Source organism: Semicossyphus pulcher, unplaced genomic scaffold (assembly GCF_022749685.1).
Source record: "Semicossyphus pulcher isolate SPU_LCO1_2020_fin unplaced genomic scaffold, fSemPul1.0.p SCAF_22, whole genome shotgun sequence".
NCBI classification, from domain to species: Eukaryota; Metazoa; Chordata; class Actinopteri; order Labriformes; family Labridae; genus Semicossyphus; species Semicossyphus pulcher.
In genome coordinates, this window is record NW_027211696.1 from 1,795,225 (window position 1) to 1,821,552 (window position 26,328).

At 39.4% G+C, this 26,328-nt stretch overlaps 1 protein-coding gene across 1 annotated transcript in view; it reads left to right on the top strand.

The window, feature by feature from the left end:
- The window catches only part of galt (galactose-1-phosphate uridylyltransferase), a 90,590-nt gene extending 66,452 nt beyond the window's left edge, over nucleotides 1–24,138 (top strand). Inside the window, exons 10-11 of the mRNA XM_069673731.1 lie at nucleotides 23,117–23,271; nucleotides 23,596–24,138. Of these exons, the coding sequence (XP_069529832.1) occupies nucleotides 23,117–23,271; nucleotides 23,596–23,694 (254 nt within the window). The 3' untranslated portion in view covers nucleotides 23,695–24,138. The remainder of the gene's footprint in view (nucleotides 1–23,116; nucleotides 23,272–23,595) is intronic.
- Nucleotides 24,139–26,328: the final 2,190 nt, after the last annotated feature.

Genomic DNA, 26,328 nt, shown 5'->3' on the forward strand with positions numbered 1-26,328 from the left:
AAATATTTTCTCTCACAATTCAGTTCTCACAGCACGTGAGACACATGTGCACGAGGGAAGTTATTAATGACATAGCGATCAAAACGATCGATCATTACCGAATGACATCTGCACCTTTTACATGCTTTATAAACAGCAACAATCAATGCATTTACAATAGGGACATACAGAGATACACAGTAGGAATGTCTACATTGAGTTACAGAACTGCATAAGATTGTGTGCGGACAGGGAGCGTCCTGATGTGCTGTGACTCCTGTCACTGTGTCAGTGCTCTTCCTCAACAAGGAGAGCAGGGGAACCACCGGTAAAATGTAAGTAGCGGAAACACTGCCGGTGTGCCAGATTAACTGGTGCTTGAATTAATGTGTAGCATGTGTCTGCAGAGCCAGGGGCTGCAGATTCAGGACTGCAATTTTGGGACCGCATTTCAAGGACCCTGGCTGTTTGCGACAGTGCCACCTATTGGACGACTGTAAAAAGCGACTAATGCCGTTTACCAAATACCACTTTTTTGTTGTTCTGTTTTTTTACTTTAATAAAGATTTCAATATCTCAAGAATCTGTGAATGTTATGTTTACATTTATACAAAATATATATATTTGGGTGTAAACACTTTAAACTGTTCTTATAATTAGTATTTGGGTGTAATAAACCTTTAAACTGTTGTTAGAATTAGTATTTGGGTGTTATAAACCTTTAAACTGTTTTTAGAATTAGTATTTGGGTGTAATAAACCTTTAAACTGTTGTTAGAATTAGTATTTGGGTGTAATAAACCTTTAAAGCTATAGGTTGTTCGACAAAAAAGTGGTATTTGGTCGGAAAACGGCATTAGTCGCTTTTTACAGTCGTCCAATAGGTGGGACTGTCACAAAAACATGAGGGTCCTAGAAATGCGGTCCAGAATCTGCAACCTCCGGCTCTGCAGACACATAATATTGGAATTAACTGGTGACGGTCACAGATGTGTGTGGGCGAGTCCATTGTACACAAACAAGGAAATAAATAACTCTACTTCTTTGCTGCTGTATTTCATTCATTTCATTAATTAAGCAGTGTCTTTTGAGACATTGTAAGACACACAGTTTGCTGGAACATTCATTTTTCTGTGGACAACATTACATGACAACAGTGGACTTTACACTCGCCACCGCTGATAGCTACAAAGGTGTCTTCTCTGCTTCTGTTTTCTTAAAATAACGTAATGCCATGAAAACATTGAGTGAATAGAGAGCATAGTCAAATTGATTAACGCATCACAATAACTCAAACTCAATACACCTAAAGCATAAGTCATTTGTGACGTAAAAGAATTAACTGGTCAGCTGAAGTTTGAATTAACTTGTGATGTTCTGCTGTGTGCGGCTGTGGTTGCAAAGGCCATCTCAGAGCCCCTTTTTATGATGCCAGAGCACTGACGTGCACAGATGACAAAAAGTTATCCACAAGTAACTGTCAAAAACTCTTGAATTCAGTTTCTACGTTATCTTGCTGCATAGTCTCAGGGAACTCCAACCTGCAAATCCGCTTAAAACGATGTCTAATGTAAGTGACTGTGTCGATACTAATGGCGGCACGCTGAGCAGACACTGTTTTCCCTGCACTGTTGCTAATCCTGCAAATTACAAACTTTAAACATTCCTAACCACTTCTAAAAGTAAAACAACTTGAGAGTTTTTATATGTCTTTTTATTGAGAACAAGGTGCACAAAAACAGTTATACAAAAAGATAATATTTTTTGATTTTTCACAAAACACATATACAAAATTGACACCGCCACCCACCCATCCCATCCCCCCACCCTACAACATCCAGTGCATCTCAGTCTAAGGAAATGAAATAAGTAATTAAATAAATAAATAAAAGTTATGATATTAATATATAAAGATGTCAGGTCCCTTTGTGGGATTGCAAGAGCTAAGTTATTCACTGGAAAGCACTCGCTTTTTGTAAGGTTAATCTTATATCCTGAAAAGATGCCAAATCTATACAACGCCTGAACTATGTAGGAGACACACCGTACCGGGTCAGACACGTACAACAGTAAGTCATCGGCATATAAGGCCACCTTGTGTTCCCTCCCCCATCTAAAGATTCCATTTATTTCCGGGGATGATTTTAACATGATAGACAGAGGCTCAATGGCAAATGCAAACAGAAGAGGACTTAGTGGGCACCCCTGACGTGTCCCTCTTGATAATGAAAAAAATTCAGATCGCTTCCCGTTCGTGATCACTGAAGCCTTTGGTGAGGCGTATAAAAGTTTAATCCAAGCAATAAAAGTAGGTCCGAAACCAAAGGCCTGCAGACATTCAAGTAAATATGCCCACTCCTCTCTGTCAAAGGCCTTCTCTGCATCCAGGGAGATAACCACCTCTGGTACCTCCCCAGATGCAGGAGAGCATATGACATTAAGAAGGCTCCGGATGTTAGAGAAGGAATGACGACCAGTCATGAAACCTCTTTGAATATTACTGGGGCTATTACTGGGGATTCAATTATAGTGGAATATTCTGGGTTTTTTTAACAAAGGGGAGTAATACACTGTCTATGAAAAAATAATCAATTCTGCTATACGAATGATGGACATGTGAAAAAAAGGAAAATACTTTACTAAAGGGGGAAGCTAAAGCGCCATGGGTCAATACATCTAATTTGGTTCATGAATGATGACAATGTTTTAGCCATTTTGGAAGGGACTTTTGACTTTGGGTTAGAACAGTCCAAGGAAGGGTTAATTGTACAGTTTAGGTCTCCTCCAAAAATTAAGGAGCGTGAGTTTAAGTCGGGTATAGACGAGATTACTTTTTCTATGAATTTCTCATTGTCCCAGTTGGGTGCATATACGTTAACCAATAGGACAGGTTTGTGGTAGAGGGACCCTGAAACGATAATAAAACGGCCGTGTGGGTCAGATATAATGTTTGTGGCATTGAAGAGTGTTTTTTTTATGAATTATAATTGCTGTGCCACGTGACCTTGAGTTAAAACTTGAATGAAAAATTTGGCCAATCCCCGGTTTTTTTAATCTGATGTGGTCTTTAACCATTAAATGTGTTTCTTGCAAAAAAGCAATTTCCCATTTTAAGAGTTTAAGATGAGCAAATATTCTAGCTCGCTTTACTGGTCCGTTCAAACCTTTGACATTCCATGAAATGAATCTTATATTTGCCCTTCCTGTGCTCTGATTACTTTCCTGTGTCCTATTCATGGTCTACTAGATCTATCAGTAATGTTTATGGGAATACATGATCCGCCACACCACAGCCCAGCATTCATTCCAAAGAGCATAAAAAAGCCTCCACTTAAAAGTATATAATAACATGGTGAAAACAAACTAATAAAACTGCTGAAATGGGTTCGAAATCCAGGGATGCACACACCCAATACCCTAAAAGCCCTAACAGAACCCACAATTACCCAAAATAACAACAGAATGTGATAAACCAAAATAAAAACAACGCCTATGTTTACCTCCCCAACTGAGGAAAACTGCAGGCTCGCCATATCTCCCCTGTTCTTCCGGGAGTGCCTCCTCATTAACCCTATTTCCACTCGAGGTACTCCCAATCATTTTGTGCAAGAGTCATCACATCATTATTTAAACTTATAGCTAATGAAGTTGTCAGAATAAAGAAAGAAGCATTATACATTTATATTAAGTATATATGGCACTTAGAGCAAAAAAATGGGTTTTAACCTAGCATCAGGTATTGAGTTGCTTAAGGGGAAATTCGAAAGTAATAATATTGACATGCCACACAAGTTGTTTCAGCATTTATGCCTAAAATAACCAGACACAGCAATAAAAGAAGAAAAAAAAAAAGAATGAATAAAACAGAAAAGGATACCTGAGTCCAACGATGAGAGCAAGTGTATTGTTTATGTAAAGTCTAGTTAGTTAAGTCCTGTACCTGGTGTAAAGGCCATTCTTCTGGCCAAAAATGAGCGGCAACAGTCACGGACGTTTTTATCACTCCTTAATTACCCGGCGGTTGTAAAATTCCTGGGCGTCTTCAGGTGACTCGAAGGTGAACGCCTGCGCCTCAAAAGTTACCACCAGGCGAGCCGGGTGCATCAGACGGAACCGGACTCCCTTCTGGAAAAGAGCCTGTTTCACGTCGTTGTAGGCTGCTCGTTTCCTCGCCAGCGCAGGGCTCAGGTCGGGGTAGAACCTCAGAGCTGTCCCCTGGTACTTCACCTCATGGTTCCTGGACCACCGTAGGTCCCTCTGCTGGAAGCGATGAAAGCGCACGACTAATGGTCTAGCTGGTTTCCCCTCTTTCGGTTTTGGACCAAGTGACCGGTGAGCCCTCTCCAGTTCAGGCGGGTCAATAAACACGTCAGGACCCATACACTCAGCCAGGAGCTCGGAGATAAACTTGACCGGGTCCTAACCGTTCTCGCTGCCCTCCAGGATGTTCACTATTCTCAAGTTGGATCTGCGTGATCTGTTTTCCATGTCATCTACGCGGTCCCACAGTGCTTGATTCTGGGTTTGGAGAGATTTAATTGTGGTTTTCTCCGGCGATGGTCTCCGTGGTTGTAAGGCGGGTCTGGAACGAGCCGACCATCCATGGCTGTATTGAAGTGGCATTAAAGACTCTTGAATCAGCCCAGATACATCATCCTTCAAACCGGCTCTCTGCTTCGCCAGCTCGGCCACCAGTTGCGACATGGAGATGGTGTCGATAACATCTTCCCGGACAGGTAGGACAATGTTAGCTACTTCGCTTTTAACGTTAGCAGAAGCTGCGTCAGCTGCCATGGCTGAGAGTTTGCTAGCTATGCTAGTGCTGGCTCGTGTTGCAACTGGAGTTTGTGCGCTACTTTTCTTTTGTTTAAAGTTGCTCATTTCGGTATCAAAAGAATCGAAATGGCTTTGTAACGCGCTGTGACAGTTTGATAGAAGAAAGTCCGATGTTTAGGTAGAAAATTTAGCAAATGTGATAGGAAAAACCTGGAGCAGGCGTCTGCACTCTTACGTCGTCATCCGGAAGTCCCCTCGAATAACAGAAAAGATAAGAATTAATCTTAAAACAACAAGCAACAACAGCAGGAGATTTTAAGTAAACAGAAGAATGGCTCCTCATTGTGATGTGGATCTATTCAGAGTACTAGAAGGAAGACGTTAAAGAAGGATTAAGGGTTGCCCATGCGTTCCAGTTGGGCTTGTGGGTGTTTGGGGTGTTTGGGATGGGAAATCTCTCTCTTCGTGTGCAGCATGGTACCAATTTTAGTTATTAGACTTTCATCACGTTTTCTTAAATATATGGAAAATTAATGACAGATACTGTAGTGATTATCCTGACCTGTTTTAATCACTCTGCTGGGTGCGGGAGGGAGACCATGTTTTTGAAATAAAGAAGTTCCCAGCTGTAATCACTGTCGGGTGATGTTCCCATTTATTAAACATTCAATCAAGTAGCAACTTACTTTAATTAATATGGGGGTTGACGATCAAGCGTGATTAGCGACCAGCGTGACGAGCGGGAAAAACCGTGCGACTTCCCCTCACCCATGCGTCACTGTCAGCTGTTTCAACTGTGCCCTTTCAAGTGAATCTACCACCACCTACCTACACTGCCACCTGTGGCAAACTGGTATGAGCAACAAATATACACAAAAAGAATGGCTCCTACAGATACCTCAACTGAATGTATGTCATCGAACTGTAGAGGCCTACAAAAGCTTATCAAAGTGAAGCAGGTTATGAACAGGATCAAACAGTGAAGAGCCAAGATAATATTCCTGCAGGAAACACATCTGTTGGCTAATGAGACATCTAAGATAAAACATAGTTGGCCAGGGCATGTCATAGTATCCTCATATTCTTCTAACGCCAGAGGTGTAATGACATTAATACATGAATCTATTCCAATACAAATTGAAAGAGTAACCGAAGATCCAAATGGTAGATTTTTAATTATACAAGGTTGTCTCCTGTCAACACAGATTAATATAATTAATGTATATGGACCAAATACTGACGATGTTAACTTTTATAATAACCTATTCCTGAGAATATCAACACTGTCTGGTAAAAACATTATTGCTGGGGATTTCAACTGTGTCCTGAATCGAAGCAAAGATAGATCAGCTGGAGTGGACAACACTCATACGAAATCCAGAAAAACACTACATCATTTTATAAAAGAACTTAACTTAGTGGATATATGGAGGCATTTGAATCCAACAGCAAAATAGTTCTCCTGTTACTCTAGTACGTATAAATGTTACTCTAGAATAGATTACTTTCTGGTGTCAGCAAAGCTTATTTCCAATATTAGAGGATGTCACTACAATAGCATAATCATCTCAGACCATGCAATCGTCTCTATGGTCTATGCGCAGCCAAAAATGGTTCGCCAACCCCCTAAGATGAGATTTCAAACAAAGTGGATGCAGGATTCAAAGTTCTTACAATTTTTAGGTGAACAAATTGACATTTATTTTGAGATTATTACATCCCAAACTTCTGCTACAATTAGGTGGGAAGCCTTTAAATCATTTATTAGCCTTTAAATCATTTATTAGATTATAAGTTATATAAGCAGACGATCAAGATAAACACAGGCAAAATGTAGGGAGTTGGAGCTCCAAATTAAAATTCTTGAGAACAGGAGTTTTCAGGAGGGGCAGAGTGACAACTATGTGCACAAGCTAGTACTAAGGACTCAATATAATGAGATAACATCTAATAAGGCCGCTGCAAATTATTACGATCAAGGGGAAAAGCCTGGTAGGCTGCTTGAATGGCATATTAAACAATAACAAACAGAGAGGACAATTACAAGCATAGAGGACACGAATGGGAACGTCACTATCGAACCATTGGAAATTAACACAGTATTTAGAAACTTCTACGAAAATCTCTATAAATCAGAGTACAATATCAATATAGATACTGTGGAAGAAATTAATAATCTTCAGGTCCGATTCAGTGGCTGGTTCAGATGAGTTTTATTCACTGCGCAGTGGAGAGAGATCATCACAGCAAGTTGTAGAAAACCTCTCTGACTAGAGTCAGCTCTAGTCAGATTATATATCTTGAGTCACAGTAAACAAAGGGCTAACCAAAAGGGCTATGCTAATTGAGATCGAGCAACAAAGGGCAATACACAACCAAGATGAAAGAAGCTACGGTGTCATTCTCAGAGGGGGGTGTCTGGGGGACCAAACTAACAAGAGGGTTCAAGCTAGCTTCTCGAGGCTCATACAGTGGTCTTAGGTGTGAAGAACTCACAGTCTGATGGCTAAACAAATGTATAGAGGGAAGTTAATCACAGGGGTTCCTTTGGAAACATCAAAACCTTGATTAAGACTGATGTGATAGCAGGAAGGAAAAAGAATACACTCTGATGTTGTTCAGCTCTGAAGTTACAATTTGTTGAGACAATTTAACTAAAAGTAGAAAGGTGGAACGAATTGTGAAGAAAACCATAATTATTTAAGATGTTAACAAATACAGAATTAAAGCTATAAATTCTGTTTCCACAATACCCAGACCAAATTCTTAGACCAACTTAATATTCCAAAGTTTTCTAAGGTAAGTAAGAATATGTTAGACAAACAATTAAGTACAGCTGAAATTTCTGAAGCTATAGGTGCAGTTAAGGCAGGAAAAACAGCAGGACCGGACGGCCTTCCAATTGACTTATATAAACATTTCAAAGACAAATTGATAACCCCCTATATGAGATGTATTTAGAATCCTACTGTACTGGCTACTTGCCTGATTCTCTGAGAGAGGCTTTGATTATCCTGCTTCCAAAACCAGGGAAAACTAATACTAAATTTGAGAATATGCGTCCTATAAGTTTAATAAATACAGACACAAAAATCCTCAGCAAAATTTTGGCAAAGAGGTTGGAGGGAGTACTTTCAAGCATTGTGGGGGACGATCAAAAAGGTTTTATAAAGGGAAGACAAGGGTTTCACAATGTAAGGCGTGTTCTTAACATCCTCTACAACCAGAAGGGAGAAAGGGATACGGCTCTTCTATCACTTGATGCTGAAAAAGCCTTTGATAGAGTTGAACGTTATATGTTATCTCTTCGATGTCATCAACCGATTTGGATTTGGAGACTCATTCTGTAGTTGGATTAAACTATTACATCTTAACCCTGTAGCTGAGGCACTAACAAACGATGTGACATCCAAACCTTTCAATATCCCAAGAGGTTGTCCACAGGGTTCGCCTCTTTCCCCACTTTTATTCATATTAGCTATAGAACCATTAGCAATAGCAATTAGAACTAACAGGCAAATACAAGGAATTACAATTGGTAACAAAGATCACAAAACACCACTGTTCGCGGATGACGTAATTTTATTTTTTAAAACAATTACAAACCTCCATACCTGCACTGTTAGATCTACTAGGCCTGTTCGGTGATATCTCTGGATATAAACTGAAAGCTTCAAAATCTTCACTCATGTTGCTTAATGAAAATGAGGGACAAAATCCCAATCAACATATATCTTCTTTTAAGTTTTCAACTGGTTTTACCTATTTGGGCATTGAATTAGTACCTCATCTACAAAATATAGCACCAATAAATTATGAACCTGTATTAGACTTAGTATATAAATCTTTAGAAAGATGGATGTCATTGAATATTTTAAAGATGAACATATTACCGAAATTCTTATTCCAAAATATCTCTTTCGCACCACCTGATGGAATGTTTGAGAAAATAGAACCACTCATCAGAAAATGTATATGGAATAAGAAATGCCTCTGAGTTCGCCTATCTCTGTTGTATCTTCCGTTTGACGCAGGGAGGTTGAAATGTCCAAATCTCTATTGGTACTACCTCGCAGCACAGCTGACCACTTTGAGATTCTATTTTTCTGATGTCAACATGACTCCATGGATGGACATAGAAGCACAATATGCTCAGATACCACTTCATTTATATTTGTACTCAGCTGAATTAAAATACCTAGGGAATACAGCTCACCCTATAATATTGAATATGATTAATGTATGGTGCGAGGTAAAGAAACACATGAAAATATTAAATTCCCTGTCACAATTTAGCCCAATTTGGGGTAATGTCTCATTTAAACCAGGCAAGCTGGATGCTGGGTTTAAATTGTGGGCAAAGAAAGGCCTAAGTAAAATATCTGACCTGTATAAGGAAGGTGTTTTATTGTCTTTTGAGGAAATTTCTCATATATATAATATCCCAAAGAAACACTTCTTCAAATATTTGCAATTGCGGAGCTTTATTTCTTCTATGCAAAATTAGTCATTAGCAATTCCTACATTTACACCTTTAGAGGAAATTATTACTAACAAATGTATTAACAGAGGTTGGATTTCATTAATATACAACTGGCTGACATCTGGTTCTAATGAATCATCAGCACCCAAACTTGATACATGGAGGGCAGAATTGAAAGTGGACATTTCAAACAATGATTGGACCACTGCCTGTAAGGAGGCACAATCACAAACAGCCAACACTAATTTAAAATTACTCCAATACAATTGGTTATCACGGACCTACATAACCCCTATCAAGCTTCAAAGATACAACAATGATATACCTGATACATGTTTCAAATGCAATTAAGTTAAAGGAACATTTATACACTGTATCTGGGAATGCGACAAGATTAAGAAATTCTGGAGGGAGGTGATTGATAAAATTATGGCTATTCTGTCGGTAAATATTTCACTTGATCCCATTATGACTCTGTTACATTTGTATCCACCAGACCTCAATCTGAGAGCTATAGAATATACATTTATTAACTTTGCTGTATTACAGGCAAAGCGTCTGATAGCTCTGAATTGGAAAAAAAACGGTGGTGCCTACAGTAGGAGCGTGGAATCAAATGTATGGCACAGTGTATATCAATGGAAAGAATAACATATTTCTTAAAAAATAAATTGGGTGTGTATGAAGGAATTTGGAAACCATTCAGTGACTTTATTAAAAAGGAAGATATAGCAGAGCTTCTACAGTTGGAGAATTCAGGTTAATTTTGTTACTATCTGTATTAATTCTTATTTTTATCTTTCTATTTTCAAAATTTTAAGCTATACATACAAGAGAGAGAACGAGAGAGTATGTGTTGAGGGGGAATGGGGATGTATGTAATATTACAGTGTCATTCATTGGATAACTCCTCGCATTTGTACCTTACATGTACTGTAATGAATAATCCAAAATAAAATAAAAACATTGTTAGAAAAAAAAAATCATCAAATTGAGCTGTATCCTTAAAAACTGCATGTCTACAGATAAGGACCCTTTGCGCCAATGAAACAAGCATATTGTGTCCATTACTCCCACCCACGTTAGCTTTGGATCAATAGCAACTGATATGATTGTCACACATGAAGTCAATCTGTCATGAATCACTCAACCTTCCAGCTCACAACTTACCGTCCCTGCCTTGCTACTGTTTATTTTTTCTGAAAGCTTAAGATCAATTACTTGAAAAGTATAAATGCTGTCAAGTTGAGTCCACAAGCAATTTGAATAAAAAGATCCTTTGTTTTAAAGTATATAAATGGTATTAACATAATTAACATGATTCAAACTGAAATGTTTTTCTGTTTATCACTGTGATACAGGTCTGAAGTATTTAGCAGAGACATTTGGCTCAGATTTGGCTTAAGTCTGGCACAGCTGGCATTCATTCGGCACTGGCATAAAGCATGTGAACGGAACATGGCCCACATCTGGGCCACATCTGGCAGAGGTTAAACTTAAGTTTTACAATACAAATAGTCCGAATGGCATCTAAGACTGCAAATGGTAGTAAGCATATGCTTAATCGGTGTTACGCTTATGAGGGGGTCCTTGGAAAATGTTCCACCCTGTAAGGGGTCCCTGGCCCCAAAAAGTTTGAGAGCCCCTGTTCTAAAAGACACTGTAACATGTGATTTTATGTCTTCCCTAAGCACATCGCTTTTGAAACCACAGGACTAGGTAGCTTTTTATGTACAGCCTATTTGATTTATTTTCCTGTTTTCCAGCAATACCTGTGAATTGTATTTAATTTCCAATATGCACTTTATGTTATGCTCACATGCATCCTAAATCCTTATATTTTTCTTACTTATTCTGTTCATTTGATTTTGTTGAATTCATTCTGTATTTGGAGCAAGCTGTGATATTTCTACTCCTAAAAGGTAATATACAGTATAAATTATTTTTTACTTTCTTCTAGAATCACTGTGTATTCTCAGGACACTTTACATTCTGTTTTAGGGCTGCCCGATTATGGCCAAAATGATAATCAATTATTTTGATCAATATTAAAATCACAATTATGTATTAATATTCGGGACAACCCATCTTTTATTGTACTCTCACATTTAAATAAACAGAGCAACGCTTTCAGTTCCACTTTGTGCTACATTCCAGCTCATGTACTTATTTTGCATCAAACCAAGACTGGTGTATTTTCTAGAGGCAAAATAAATAGAATAATACCAAAAAACTTTTCAAACAAAATAAAATCAACAGAGCTCTGTTTTCACTTTAATGCGCAAACATATAGTTTAAGTTGTTTAATTAATCAGAAATACAGTCATACAGAGTCAAAATCCAACATGTAAACACAAAGTGATCCGACCTTCAGCAAAGTCTAATTCCGTCCTGGCTTCAGTCTTGCGATCTGTTCTGAGTTTAGTTAGGGCCCATAGGGCCCTGTTGTGATGGGAGCACCAGCGCCTTTCATTGGCAGAGCATAGTTGGCGGGAGGGAGTGTAGACCCTTTTTGTTGTAGTTTTGTAAGTAAGCAATAGGGTTTTGAATTTGATGCGAGTGGCTACTGGGAGCCAGTATGACCTAATGTAGTTAGATCAGAATAGGAATCACTTATGGAAGACTACACACTTTTCATTTATGTCAGAAATGCTTGCCATGTCTTATCAAATTTACCAGTAGAACCATCCAATGTACATCTTATTTTCTCGTTGTGTAAAAATCCCATAAGTTCTCCAGCCCACTGGACATCTTAGGGAGAGACCTTCTGCTTCCATTTCATAAGTAATAGGCATCTAGCCATTAAAGAAGCAGAGGCAATAGCATTTGAGTAGTATCTGGGAAGGAGTATGTCCTTCGGTACAACTCCGAAAAATTGTAATCAAAGGGGAAGTGACCCTGAAAATGTATCAAAGATAGAGGTCCAAAAAGTGTGAATGAGGGATCCTGTTACTGTTAGGTAATGAGTGAAGGAAATTTCTGAAAGAATTACTATCATCCCAGTTTGGGGCCTGCGGATTTGCTAATATTGAAGGGGTGTTGTACAATGAGCCAACCACAACTATATAACGACCGTTTGGGTCAATTACATCAGAAACACTTAATGGAGTAGATTTATGAATTAGGATTGCAATGCCCTAGTTCTACTATTGAATTTAGAATGAATCATTTGTGCGACCCAATTTTTCGATCTCAATGTTAAGGTGGTCTGGGGATGATGGATGATGACTATATTGACCTTGTTGATGTTGCTGATGATGAAAAAAAACTAAACAAAAAAAACGGTCCGTGCACTGCCAGTCGGCACCAGTGTCCGATCACACTTGAAGCTGTTTGTTAGCACTTACTGACTTTGTTACCTCCTGTCTTGATTGTTTCTTGTGTTGTATTAACTCTCAGATGTATGTCGCTTTGGACAAAAGCGTTTGCTAAATGAAACTGTAACATTGTCTTTATTCTTATGGTGTGTTTCTTGAAGAAATGTGATGTTTACTTTGAGGTGTAACAGATGGGAGAGTACTTTATTACCTTTGATTGGGTTGTTTAGTCCCCAACAGGGAGACACCGCTACTTACATTTTGTGGCGGCGGCCACAGGACATCAATCTCTCGCGAAGTCTTGGCAACCGAATACATAACAGCAGGACCAGTTTACCCCTCACACAGTGTTCTAACCAGTGGCATAGCCAGAAATGAAATTGCAGCTGGGCCTGCATATAAGTGGATGAGCCACAAATTTATTTATTTTGCTAATCTTCACCCTAGTCTACCACCATTATTGGCATTGTAACCACAAGTATATGTCTGTTGTTGTTCATGTAACAAGGACATATGTTGTTGTTGTAACAAGAACATATGTTGTTGTTGTAACAAGAACATATGTTGTCTGTCCACTGTACATGATTTCACGACATTTGGAAAAATCTCTCCTGGACAGTTGTCAAACTTCTGCGATGAATGTGCCAAACTGCTTGCACGGGCTCCTCAGCAGCTCAAATTCACCAAATGTCGTAGATCTAGGCAGTAAGGAGGCTGGCATCAGTGGCGGCTGGCCAATAGAGGGCGCTAGGGCGCCGCCCTATCTAGTGGAGAGTGTGTTTTTATTTTTATTGTATTTTAAAAAACTAATATTAACAAAATTAATTATTTAAATATGTAATATATATATATGTATATATACAAAAAAATATCTACATTAATTAATGTTCATTGGAAATGTGGGAAACAAGTGTTAGGCTACTCATCTCTGCTTTATGGGCGCTTTTTCCAGCGCCCCTAAAGCAGAGACGAGTAGCCAATCAGGGACTGTTGCTGGGGCAAGATACGCGCATATCAACGTGAATTTGGCCAATCAGCGTCGTAGAAAATAATGTCCAAAGGGCGATTCTGAAATTGGTAAATTCGGTTAGTCTCGGGGGTTGAAGTCTGATCAGTCTATGAGTGATGGAAATGACATTGACGGACGTTGACACCACAAACAACTCTGTACACTCCGTAAAAGCGTCCTCCGTGTAAATCCGTTTGAGAGGAGAGGTTTAAGTGAAAAATTATGGATTAAAGAAATTGGACCAGATCAGCCATATATTAAAATCAACCAACAAGCGAGTGAAAAAGGTAAAACCTACACCAGAGGATTTTCTTGCAACTGTTACACCAGAAAGGCTTGGCTAGCTGGATGTATCCATGTAAATGCACTATTTTGCTTCCCGTGTTTACTTTTTAAAACTGTCGTAGTGGGATGGTTGTTAAAAACAATGGCAGTATGGCGCAGGAGTATGGCACAGCACAGCCCCACCTTGAATATTTTTCATCAGCCGCCACTGGCTGGCATGATTCCATATGTGTTTTCCTGAAAATCTGCAGTTCAGCTCTGTTAGCTGTCTATCCAGAATAGCATTCCACATTTGCCTTAGATCTGTGTTGGTCTTTATACTTGAGGTTTTCCCCCAAAAAGTAGTCACCAGTATCTCAGTCTTGCCACTATTTTTCTCTGTCGCGAGGAAGTGACGTCCCAATCTCTGATATCATTCTTGCTCATTAACTTTTCAGTTAATTTAAGGACTTTGTCAGAATCACCATCTGTATTCTCTCTGAACTTTGAAAAGCTGTTTTTAGAATTTTTATTCAATCAATGCAGTCTGAGACAAATAGGGTAGAACTCTGTAGTCCTTTCGTTGCAAGGTCACTGGTGTCAGATGTCATTAGCAAAAATATTCTTCTTTGTCTGAGTTTGCTGTGACAGAGACTCTGCTTCTAACTTTTTCCACTTTCTTCTGGAAACTCAGCCAGACTCTAGTATCATGTCAAGTAGCTGCAGTGTTTTACTAACAGATCCTGATTTTGAGCTCCATCGTGCATTGGTAGCTTTCTCAAGCTCAATTTGCTTCCAATCCGGGTGAATTTCCTTTTGCAGTTGCATGAAATGCTATTGTCTGCGGGCTCCAGAAACTATGCAGCTTATCAACAGCCCTAACCCAGGCCATAAAGGTGCAGACATTTCCTGACACTTTAGCAGCAGTGCATAACATCAGGTTCAATTCGATCCAGTGGTTCCAGGACTTCCAGGATCTTCCTTGATATCTCCTCTGCTGACATATCAGCCGTGTCAGCAAATCCAACAGCCCTGTCCTTAATCACCCCACATTGAATAAAACAGAGACACACACATGGTTATTAGCTCACCTTTGGATTGGTCTTTGTACTCATCTGCTAGTATAGCAAAATGTGTTGACTCATGTAATTTGTCCTTGATTTTTCAAAGTAATAATGAGGCTGCTTATTCCACCAGCTTTTAAATGTTGGGAATCATCAATGTAGCATTGCTTAGAGGCTGCTGGAGCCTGTTTTCAATTTCTTGGTCATACTTAAAAATAAACTGAAATATTTCCAAAAAGTCTCCTCTATTTAGAGCCTCCTCTGTTTCTCTTTGCCCCCTGAGAGGTATGTCCTGTTTGGCATACATTATGACTATATCTAATACCACATTTACATGCTGAGGGTTTTTCTCAACAAATGCAATGTTAGCAGCATCTCAATGCAGTCCTGCGTCTATTTGACTCATGGCTTTCTCTGTATGCCGCCAGATTACTAAGTACATGAGCATGCGGTTTGCTGTTTTCGTGTTTAGAACAAGCCTGTCTGAGGTGCTTCCAATCTCTAAATCCATCTTTCACAAATGAATATTCTGTACGAATCCTGGGAAAATGTCTACAGCATTTGCAAAAGATAGCATCAGCTAAAAAAAAACAACAGCTTTTTGAGTGGATGGGCTGAGGCAAGAAGTGTGCAGGCAGGCCCAGCCAGGCCCATCCATGCTACGTGCCTCGTTCTAATGGCAAAAGAGGGTCCGCTACAGTATCATATGCAGTTCTATTACGCAATGTAAACAAACCACGTGCCTATATCAGCTGTGCAGTAAATATCAGCTCCCTGGTGATGTCCCTCCAGCCAGTAGCCACAATATTGTAGTGAAATGAGGAGGTACTGTGTATCTAACTCCGTATGTCCCGGATCATAAAGTCATTGATTAGTTGTTTATTAATTTATAAAAGGTGCAGATGTCATTTGGTAACGATCAATCGCTTCGTCATTAATTAAGTCCCTCAAGCACACATGGCTCACATGCAGTGAAAACTGAATTGCGAGAGAAAATATTTAACTTTGTGACTTAATTAAACAGACTGCTGTTGAAGACAGTCAACAAAGCAGACAGAGAGGCAGACAGAAAGAGGGGGGGGGGAGCAGCTGTGCAGAGGTGCAGGTGTGTTGGGGGGACTGAAGCAAAGCAAAGGGATCAGATTAAAGTAGATTGTGAATTAAAACTTAATAAGGTGAAGAACAGAGTGCAGTTTAAGTGTGGAATTAAGAGATAACCATCTAGAACGAGGGTAAGTCTACATGTGATGTGCTTCTCACAGAAATCATTGATTTTTATTTTTGGGGCTTTTTGCCTTTAGAACATCTGAAGAGAGACAGGAAATGTTGGGAGTAGAGAGTGGGGGATGCACTAAGTGATCAGCAGACCGGGAGTCGAACCTGCGATCTGTGGGTCGAGGACTGTAGCCTCTGTATATGGGGCGCCTGCTCTACCAACTGAGATAAACCAGTGCCCCCAGAAATCATTGATATTTATGCGATTAATTGTGATCAATTAATTACAAAGCCTGTAATTAATTAGATTAATTTTTTTAATCACCTGACAGCAGTAGTTTTGATATGATGTGGGCATGCGCACATACCTGGGTGGTACAACAAAACCCTCTACCACAGCTGCTGAAAAAAATCCTAGAGGAAACACTGGTCCCTTAACATTCCAACTGATAAAGTTAACACACAAAACATTAACTTCTGAAGTTGAGGGCATAGGCATCACCGTAAAAATTGACAGAAGGGGGAAAAACATTTATGTATTTTGTGACACATCGGAATTAACAGTGTGAAGCCTTACTACATTTAAACAGGACAATATAACTAAATACATAAAGACATTAACACAAAAAGCAAAAACATCAACCACACCCTCCCCATTATCCTCAGTGTCATCCTCTAAAGATTCCCAAAGATTAGCTTTTCCTGAGATCATTTCATCCACTGAATGGCCAACTGTAGCCAGCTTTTGTTGACAGAAACAAACATTCAATCAATCAATCAAATTTTATTTGTATCGCGCCAAATCATAACCAAAGTTATCTCAAGACAATTTACAAAAAGAGCAGGTCAAGATCAACTCTTTGTTATATTACTTAAAGAGAGACCCAACATGAATCACCATGAGTAGTACTTAGCAACATTCGGCACATTGGCAAGGAAAAAATTCTCCTTTTAACTAGCAGAAACCTCGAGCAGAACCAGACTCATGTTGAACAGCCATCTACCTTGACTGGATGGGCTGAAAAATGGGATAGAAGGAGATGCAGGATAGAGACAGGCAAAGAGAGCAGCAGCAACATATGTCCTTGTTACATCAGCAACAACAGGTAATACATACTTACGGTTACAATGCCAATAACAGTGGTACACTAGTGTGAAAATTAGCAAAAAATAAATTAGCGAGAGAAGCATAGTAATGATAAAGGCTGTAGTAATCTTAATTTTAACAGTTGAAGTCAACAGGTCTACTATTAGCATTAGCAGCAATAATAATGATACTATGGGGAAGGCTGATGTTAGTAGTTCTTGTTTGTGCAGGTCCACAGCAACCAGGTGGTACCCTTTGTTGGCAATGACAGAGGTCAAACATTTTCTGTAAGTCTTCACAAGGTTTTCACACACTTGCTGGTATTTTGGCCCATTCCTCCATGCAGATCTCCTCTAGAGCAGTGATGTTTTGGGCCTGTCGCTGGGCAACACGGACTTTCAACTCCCTCCACAGATTTTCTATGGGGTTGAGATCTGGAGACTGGCTAGGCCACTCCAGGACCTTGAAATGCTTCTTACGAAGCCACTCCTTCATTGCCCGGGCGGTGTGTTTGGGATCATTGTCATGCTGAAAGACCCAGCCACGTTTCATCTTCAATGCCCTTGCTGATGGAAGGAGGTTTTCACTCAAAATCTCACGATACATGGCCCCATTCATTCTTTCCTTTACACGGATCAGTCGCCCTGGTCCCCTTGCAGAAAAACAGCCCCAAAGCATGATGTTTCCACCCCCATGCTTCACAGTAGGTATGGTGTTCTTTGGATGCAACTCGGCATTCTTTCTCCTCCAAACACGACGAGTTGAGTTTTTACCAAAAAGTTCTATTTTGGTTTCATCTGACCATATGACATTCTCCCAATCCTCTTCTGGATCATCCAAATGCTCTCTAGCAAACTTCAGACGGGCCTGGACATGTACTGGCTTAAGCAGGGGGACACGTCTGGCACTGCAGGATTTGAGTCCCTGGCGGCGTAGTGTGTTACTGATGGTAGCCTTTGTTACTTTGGTCCCAGCTCTCTGCAGGTCATTCACTAGGTCCCCCCGTGTGGTTCTGGGATTTTTGTTCACCGTTCTTGTGATCATTTTGACCCCACGGGGTGAGATCTTGCGTGGAGCCCCAGATCGAGGGAGATTATCAGTGGTCTTGTATGTCTTCCATTTTTTAATAATTGCTCCCTCAGTTGATTTCTTCACACCAAGCTGCTTACCTATTGCAGATTCAGTCTTCCCAGCCTGGTGCAGGTCTACAATTTTGTTTCTGGTGTCCTTTGACAGCTCTTTGGTCTTGGCCATAGTGGAGTTTGGAGTGTGACTGTTTGAGGTTGTGGACAGGTGTCTTTTATACTGATAACGAGTTCAAACAGGTGCCATTAATACAGGTAACGAGTGGAGGACAGAGGAGCCTCTTAAAGAAGAAGTTACAGGTCTGTGAGAGCCAGAAATCTTGCTTGTTTGTAGGTGACCAAATACTTATTTTACCGAGGAATTTACCAATTAATTCATTAAAAATCCTACAATGTGATTTCCTGGATTCTTTCCCCCAATTCTGTCTCTCATAGTTGAAGTGTACCTATGATGAAAATTACAGGCATCTCTCATCTTTTTAAGTGGGAGAACTTGCACAATTGGTGGCTGACTAAATACTTTCTTGCCCCACTGTATGGTTAATGTTAATGGGACCAGAAGATACAGAGTTAATGAGCTGCATTAATATAAGAGAGAGAGAGGGAGAGAGACAGACAGACAGAGGGAGACAGAGGAGCTTGGTGTGTCAGATCCCCCCGGCAGTCTAAACCTATAGCAGCATAACTATGGGCTGGTCCAAGCATGAGCCAGCCCTAACCATAAGCTTTATCAAAGAGGAAGGTTTTAAGTCTACTCTTAAAAGAAGAGAGGGTGTCTGCCTCCCGGACCTTGACTGCTAGATTGTTCCAGAGGAGGGGGGCCTGATAATTGAAGGCTCTACCTCCCACACTACTCTTAGAGACTTTAGGTACCACAAGCAGGCCTGCATCCTGGTAGTGCAATGTTCTAGAGGGGTAATATGGCACTATGAGCTCTTTAAGTTATGATGGTGCCTCACCATTGAGAGCTGAGTAAGTAAGAAGAAGGATTTTAAATTCTATTCTAGATTTTACAGGAAACCAGTGCAGAGAGGCTAATACAGGAGAGATGTGATCTCTCCTCCTAGTTCTTGTCAGTACACGTGCTGCAGTATTTTGTGCCAGCTGAAGAGTTTTTAGTGACTTATTAGGGCAGCCTGATAATAACGAGTTACAAGTCCTCAAATAAACTGTTGTTATGAAGAAAGTCACATAATTGATTAGCGACTGCTTTCTCGAGGACTTTTGAAATAAAAGGAAGGTTATATATAGGTCTATAGTAAGCTAAGGTGCCTGAATCAAGTGTAGGCTTTTTAAGAAGTGGCTTAATAACAGCTAGTTTAAAAGACTGTGGTACATAGCCAGTCGATAAAGACATATTGATCATATCTAGTAAAGAAGTGCTAATTGAGGGAAAGACTTCCTTAAGCAGCTTGGTTGGAATCGGGTCTCAAAGACAGGTTGATGGTTTAGACGAAGATATCAGAGAATTTAGCTCAGGAAGGTCAATTGGAGAAAAACAGTCAAGGTAAACATCAGGTTTTTGAGCAGTTTCCAAAGATACATCTGACCCAGTTAACAGCAGAAGGTTACAAATTGTGTCTCTAATCTTTAGGATTTTGTCATTAAAGAAGCTCATGAAATCATCACTGCTCAGGGCTATGGGAATGCATGGCTCAATGGAGCAATGACTCTCTGTCAGCCTGGCTACAGTGCTGAAAAGGTACCTGGGATTGTTTTCATTTTCTTTTATGAGGGAGGAGTAGTAGACACCTCGACCATGCCGTAGGGCCTTTCTGTATTTATTAAGACTACTTTGCCAGAGTAAACGAGACTCTTCTGTATTGGTTTATCGCCACATTCTTTCAAATGTACCCGACATTTGCTTCAGGTTACGAGTTTCCGAGTCCTACCATGGAGCTAGCCTCTGTTGTTTAATAATCTTCATTTTTAAGGGGGCAATCAAATCTAGAGTACTTCTCAGCGAACCTGCAGTACTATCAACAAACTGATCAAGCTGAGAGGGACTAACATTAAGCTAGCATAAGAGCTTTCTGTAGTAAAAAGATGTGGTAAAGAATTGAAAGCAGCTGGAATTGCTTCCTTTAATTTAGCTACGGCCCTGTCAGACATCTTGTGAGTACATTTTTGTTAACTGGAGAGTAGTCGGTTAATAGGACATTGAATGTTACTAAATAGTGATCTGATAAAAGAGGATTTAGTGGAAAGACAATTAAGTTTTCGGTTTTAAGGCCATAAGCTAGAACAAGGTCGAGGGTGTGGTTAAAGAGGTGAGTAGGCTGGTTCACACTTTGAATGAAACCAGTAGTCCAAAAGGGACATAAATGCCATGCTAAGACTATCATTATCAACATCTACATGAATATTGAAGTCCCCTACAATAATTATTTTATCTGAACTCAGGACTAAATAAAAGATAAGATAGATAAAAACTCTGAGAATTCAGTTAGAAAATCAGAGTATGGGACAGGAAGGCGGTATACTATCACAAATAAAATAGGCTGTAAAGTTTTCCAGGCTGGGTGTGAAAAACTCAGAGCAAGGCTTTCAAAAGAGCTGAAACTAAGTTTTGGTCTAGGGTTAATTAGAAGACTAGAACTGAAAATAGCTGCCACTCCACCGCCTCGACCAGTGTCTCGAGGAATATCAGTATTAAGATGACTGGGAGGAGTGGATTCATTTAAGCTGACATATTCTTCCTGACACAGCCAAGTCTCAGTTAAAGAAAGTAAATCAATATGATAATCTGATATCAGATCGTTTACTAATAGAGCTTTAGATGACAGGGATCTGATATTTAACAGACTACATTTAATTCTCATATTTTTTGGCATAACTTCGGTTGTTGTTTAAATTTTTATTAAATTTTTTTTTTATTTGCTCCTTTTTTATTTAAGTTTGAATTAACAGTTTAAAAGGCCTGGGTTGGGGGGCAGACACAGTCTCTATAACATTAACGTTGTTATAAGTTATTATCCAGTGCATTTTAACCTTGTTGAATGCAGCTCTGCGTCTGCTTATATCAACGCTGTAATCTGGGGAAATGAGGATCTGCCTTCCTTAAAACTCCAACAGACCCTTCTGCCTAGCCAGACACTGTCTACTCCTGAAAGTAATGAACTTGAAGGATGAACGGCCGTGGTCGGTCCCCCTCTCGAGGCACCTGTGCTGCAGCATGATGAGCCCTCTGCAGGATCGGGGGCCCCCCCCCAAACCTATGTCCCATGTCATGAGACATGAGTCATGTCATGCCTGTAATTTTTTTAATCACTGGTCAGCTGTGAGTACTTCTTCTCCATGGTCTCCAAGCGGACATCCAAATTATTCAGTCCTTCTTTGTGGTCACGCAGTTTGTCACGGGGCGAGGGCAATTCTAATCGGAGAGATGGCTCGTTTGATCTCTTCCTGACGGCCGTTGTTTTCTTCTCGGAATGCTTGTAGCATGTTAGCGTAAACAGTGCTACTGCTAGTCAATCAATCAATCAAATTTTATTTGTATAGCGTCAAATCATAACCAAAGTTATCTCGAGACACTTTACAGAAAGAGCAGGTCTAGACTGTACTCTTTGTTATGTTATTTGAAGAGAGGCCCAACATAAATCACCATGAGTAGCACATTCGGCACATTGGCAAGGAAAAACTTCCTTTTAACTTTTCCTTTTAGTAGTAGCCTCTGGATATCAGCCTGCACGACTTCAGAAGGTTTCGGAGGCATTTGTGTCCACAAGTCTTTCCTGTGAGACAGACATAGTAAACTGATTGTCTCAGCACCTATCAAGGCCACAGAGCTGAGAGGCCTCACAAAGAGGGCATACAACCAGATCTTGAACATTTAGTACCACTTAATCAGTGTATTTGCACATTAACATCTCTGTACACTGTAATGGCATATTTACACCTTGAATCACTGTATCTGAACATTAACAACCTTTACATTGTAATTGCACATTTACATATGAGAAGACTGTATGTTGCATTAACACCTCTACCTCCCTGTAATATTTGTTTACATTTAAGATATATATTTATTTGAGTAGTTTACTTTAGTTTTACTTCAGATATGTTAGTTTATATTTTAGATCATTATTAATATAGTTGAGGTTGCTTATTATTGCTGCTAGAATTCCTGAATGTATAAATTCCTTTCTTTCTTATGGTATTATTATAGGGTTATTTTTACTGTGTATTTATTTTCTCTTGTGCTGTGGATAACCTGCGCACTTGATAACCTGCTGCTGTAACGCCACAATTTCCCAGTTTGGGATCAATAAAGTACATCTATCTATCTAGCTATCTAGTTATCTTGAATAACTACTGTTTCCCAAAGAAGGGCCACGGCCCCTCCCTGGTGAGTATATGATCCTCCCAGCATTCTCCCATGACAAATTAGGTTGTTTAAGTGACAGTAAGTCTGCACAGAGAAGGGGCAGGACCTGATTAAAAGACCTATGGTTAAAATAACTGTTTCACTTCAGGCCCGGGTGGGTAGTGCCCCGGTGACTTCTTACTTTTCTCTCTCTCAAAATATCAAAATAAAATGGTCACTTAATCCAATTAAACCTGTTGTACAATTTTACTGGATAATAACAAACAAGTATGGTAATTTTTTTTAATTAATTAGAAATATTCTCATAGAAGACAGGGTAACACGCCTTGATAGGTAGAACAGATGAGACCCTGAAATTGTCAGTAGCCACAGAAACTGTTATGAGTTAAGAAAACCTTTAACCCACCTGTTTAATCTTCGCCAACCAGCTTCCGATCTGAGTACAGCAGCTGAGCAGATGAGTAAATCTGGTTCTGTGTCTCCAGTCTAATCTCTCCCGCTCTTTGTTCAGGAGCCCCTACTGGAACCTATTCAAAGGAAGACAACACTCACTGGCAGCTGCATGCTCACTACTATCCTCCTTTGCTGCGTTCAGCAACAGTTAAGAAGTTTATGGTGGGTTATGAGATGCTAGCGCAGGAGCAAAGGGACCTCACTCCTGAACAGGTGAAAAATGTAACATACATAATGTACAAACCAAGCTTGAATATTGTCTGTCATAAGCTTTAAAGCTCAAACTTGTGACCTTTAGTATTGGGACGTCTCTTGACTTTTGGGGTATTTCCTTTATTAATTCCACAAAATTCAAATTGAGATTTTTTGTTATGGGCCTCTTGTACCCCAGGCCATCAAACTTCATTATCAAAAGCTGACCCTTTTTCAGCATACTTAATATAATGCAAAAGTAGGATTGCAGTATATAAACTCTCTGTCCCTCTATTTGTCTCACAAAAGTATAAAGTTTGAACTGCTGTCTTCTTGTATTATTAGGCTGCTGAGAAGCTGAGGAACCTACCCGAAGAACACTATAAAACCAGAGGGAACCAGGAAAAAGGAGGAAGAAAAGGTAAAGAAGATCAGGGAGAGTGAAGTAAAACTATCTGTCTGATGGGAAAAATATAGCTTTATTGAAACTAAAGTATACTTTTTAGAAAACAAAGTTTGTCCTCTGGTTTTTTTAAAAAATATCTATAATCTAAAACTAACATTTGAACCTATGAACATGTAGGTTACCTGTAACATTGTCTGAACTTGTGCAACATGCTGAATAACCTTGAAAATACATTAAGGCATAACTTCTGTTGAATTTAAACAAATTTTTGTTGTTTTACTGCTCAACCACTACTTTTTGTTTGTCACTCAAATTAATGCATTTGTTTCTTGTACTTTGAATTTATATATAGAATATAATTAATAAATGAGTAACTAACTGTTTGAAAGCTTTTAGTTCCAAATATGTAACAGTTATATACAACTTTAAGTTGAGAATACATATTTACCAGAAAACATGTATTTCTTTGTTTTTATGTTAACTGACTCAGTACTATCATGAATTAAAATCAAGTTAGTTGTCATGGTGTTTTCATTAATCAGCTACAATAGTTTTTTTTGAACATAACCATGTTGAGAGTTTGAAATGCTTACAATATATCAATTAAAAGTTGGAAAACGTCTTTTTAAATACAGGATATGAGAATTTCTGATACACCTTGCTGGTATGTACACTATACTATTCAAAGTTTAATCCAAATGTCAACTAGACTGGAGATATAAACTGTGGTAATCTGTGGTTTATATTATACTGTAGTTGCCTTTTGGATTAAACATTGAAACACCACACCTGCAACTTTGACTTAAAAAGAGGGGCTGATGTTTAAGTCTTTGAAATTAGAGAAGGTGTAGGAAATGGTTCATTTATGAAAAGGGTAAATTTGGGTCATATAATCCGTTTAAATTGCTCAGAATTCAGAAAGTCTGGGTTTCAGTTTTTCTGAACCATGGTTTGAGATGGAGTGGCTGACTTTAACTCTGTCAGCACCAGGGACAGAGACTATCCAAACTTTGAAATGGTCAACATTTAAGAGCATAGGCTTGCATTTATTATTATTAACGGGTTAATTGCGATTGCATTAGAAGTAATATGGGAAAAAATACATGTTCCATTTGCAGTAGCAAATATAAAGCTTCTGCAGCCTTTTTTGGGCAGAGTTTCTTCTTTGTGCTTTAATGGACCATGTTTGCTTGCTAAGCCACAGCAGAATATTTATTTATTTATTTATTTCAGAAAAAAAAGACACAAATTAAAAGAATACACTGGAGTGTGCTGAACTAAACATCTCTTGCACAAAATCTGCTTTAAGAAGGGTTGGCCTTGGCGCCAAATGGAGTACCAAAGAATTTATTTTATTTTATTTTATTTTTGGGGGGGCTTTTTGCCTTTAATTGATAGGACAGCTGAAGATAGACAGGAAACGCTAGGAGGAGAGAGTGGGGGACGACATACACCAAATGATCGGCAGACCGGGAGTCAAACCTGCGATCAGTGCAACAAGGACTGCAGCCTCTGTACATGGGGTGCCCGCTCCACCAACCGAGCCAAACCAGCGCCCCAGTACCAAACAATTTCAATGATCAACTGTTAAGACATCTTTTAACTTGTCTTACTACTAATGTTAAATCATTATATAAAGTTGGTAATGGGAACAGAGAAAAAAACCCCAAAACAAATATGAACATCTGCCCACATCCAGGGCCCTGTTTCAGAAAGTGGGTTTAGTGAAAACTCAGACTTATTTGAGTCAGAGTTGAAGGAAACTCTGGGTTTTTCGGTTCAGCTTAACTCTGAGTCAGTTACTGTTGGAAAAAAAATTTGCCTGGATAATGCATTTGTCATGAGTGATACTAATCGTCTTGTTGATCACATTAAGTTGTTGGTATGGGACTTTTCAGTCCCACAGGAGGCAATGTTGGAAAAAATTTTGAAACTTTATAATCAAATGTTTTAGAGTTAAAGTTATATAATCAAAAGTTCTATAATGAAATGTTTTAGGTGAAACTTTATAGTCAAATGTCTTATAAGTTAAAGTTTTTATAATCAAATGTCTTAAAGTTAACGTTTCTATAGTCTAATGCCTTAAAGTTAAAGTTTTACAGTCAAATGTTTTATAGTTAGGGTTTTATAGTCAAATGTGTAAAGTAAATTCTTATAATCCAATGCTTTAAAGCTCTAAAGTAGACGCCTAAGCTGAGAAACTTGCTGGGCTCATTATAAAATCCAGGTGCAAATCAAAGGGTGGGAAACTGGCCGCCTTATCTGATCTACAAAAAAAACAACAGGTGTCCCCTGCCAACGAGCCCTTCCTTATCTGTTGTACAGTGCATGGGCGTGCCTAATTGGCCAGAGTTAGGAAGAGTCCTGCGGAAAAGTTGGAAATGTGTCAGACGAAACTGAAAGGACACAAGCTGAGGGCAGAGGGCCAGAGTCGGGGGAGGGGGGCTCCAGCAGGTGTTGGCACAAGTCTGCCACTTGCGACACACTTTAACTAAATAGGCAGAGACCTGAAAATGGGGGAAAAAAACTTGCCGAAGCCCAGCGAGGGAGGGGTTTAGAGTATATAAGACCGAGCGGCTAACCTGTGGGCAGTCTCATCTGGATGGACTCAGGTTTATTTGTTTGTATTTATACGGGAATAAACTCTTTTTGCATAAGATTCTGCCAGTCTC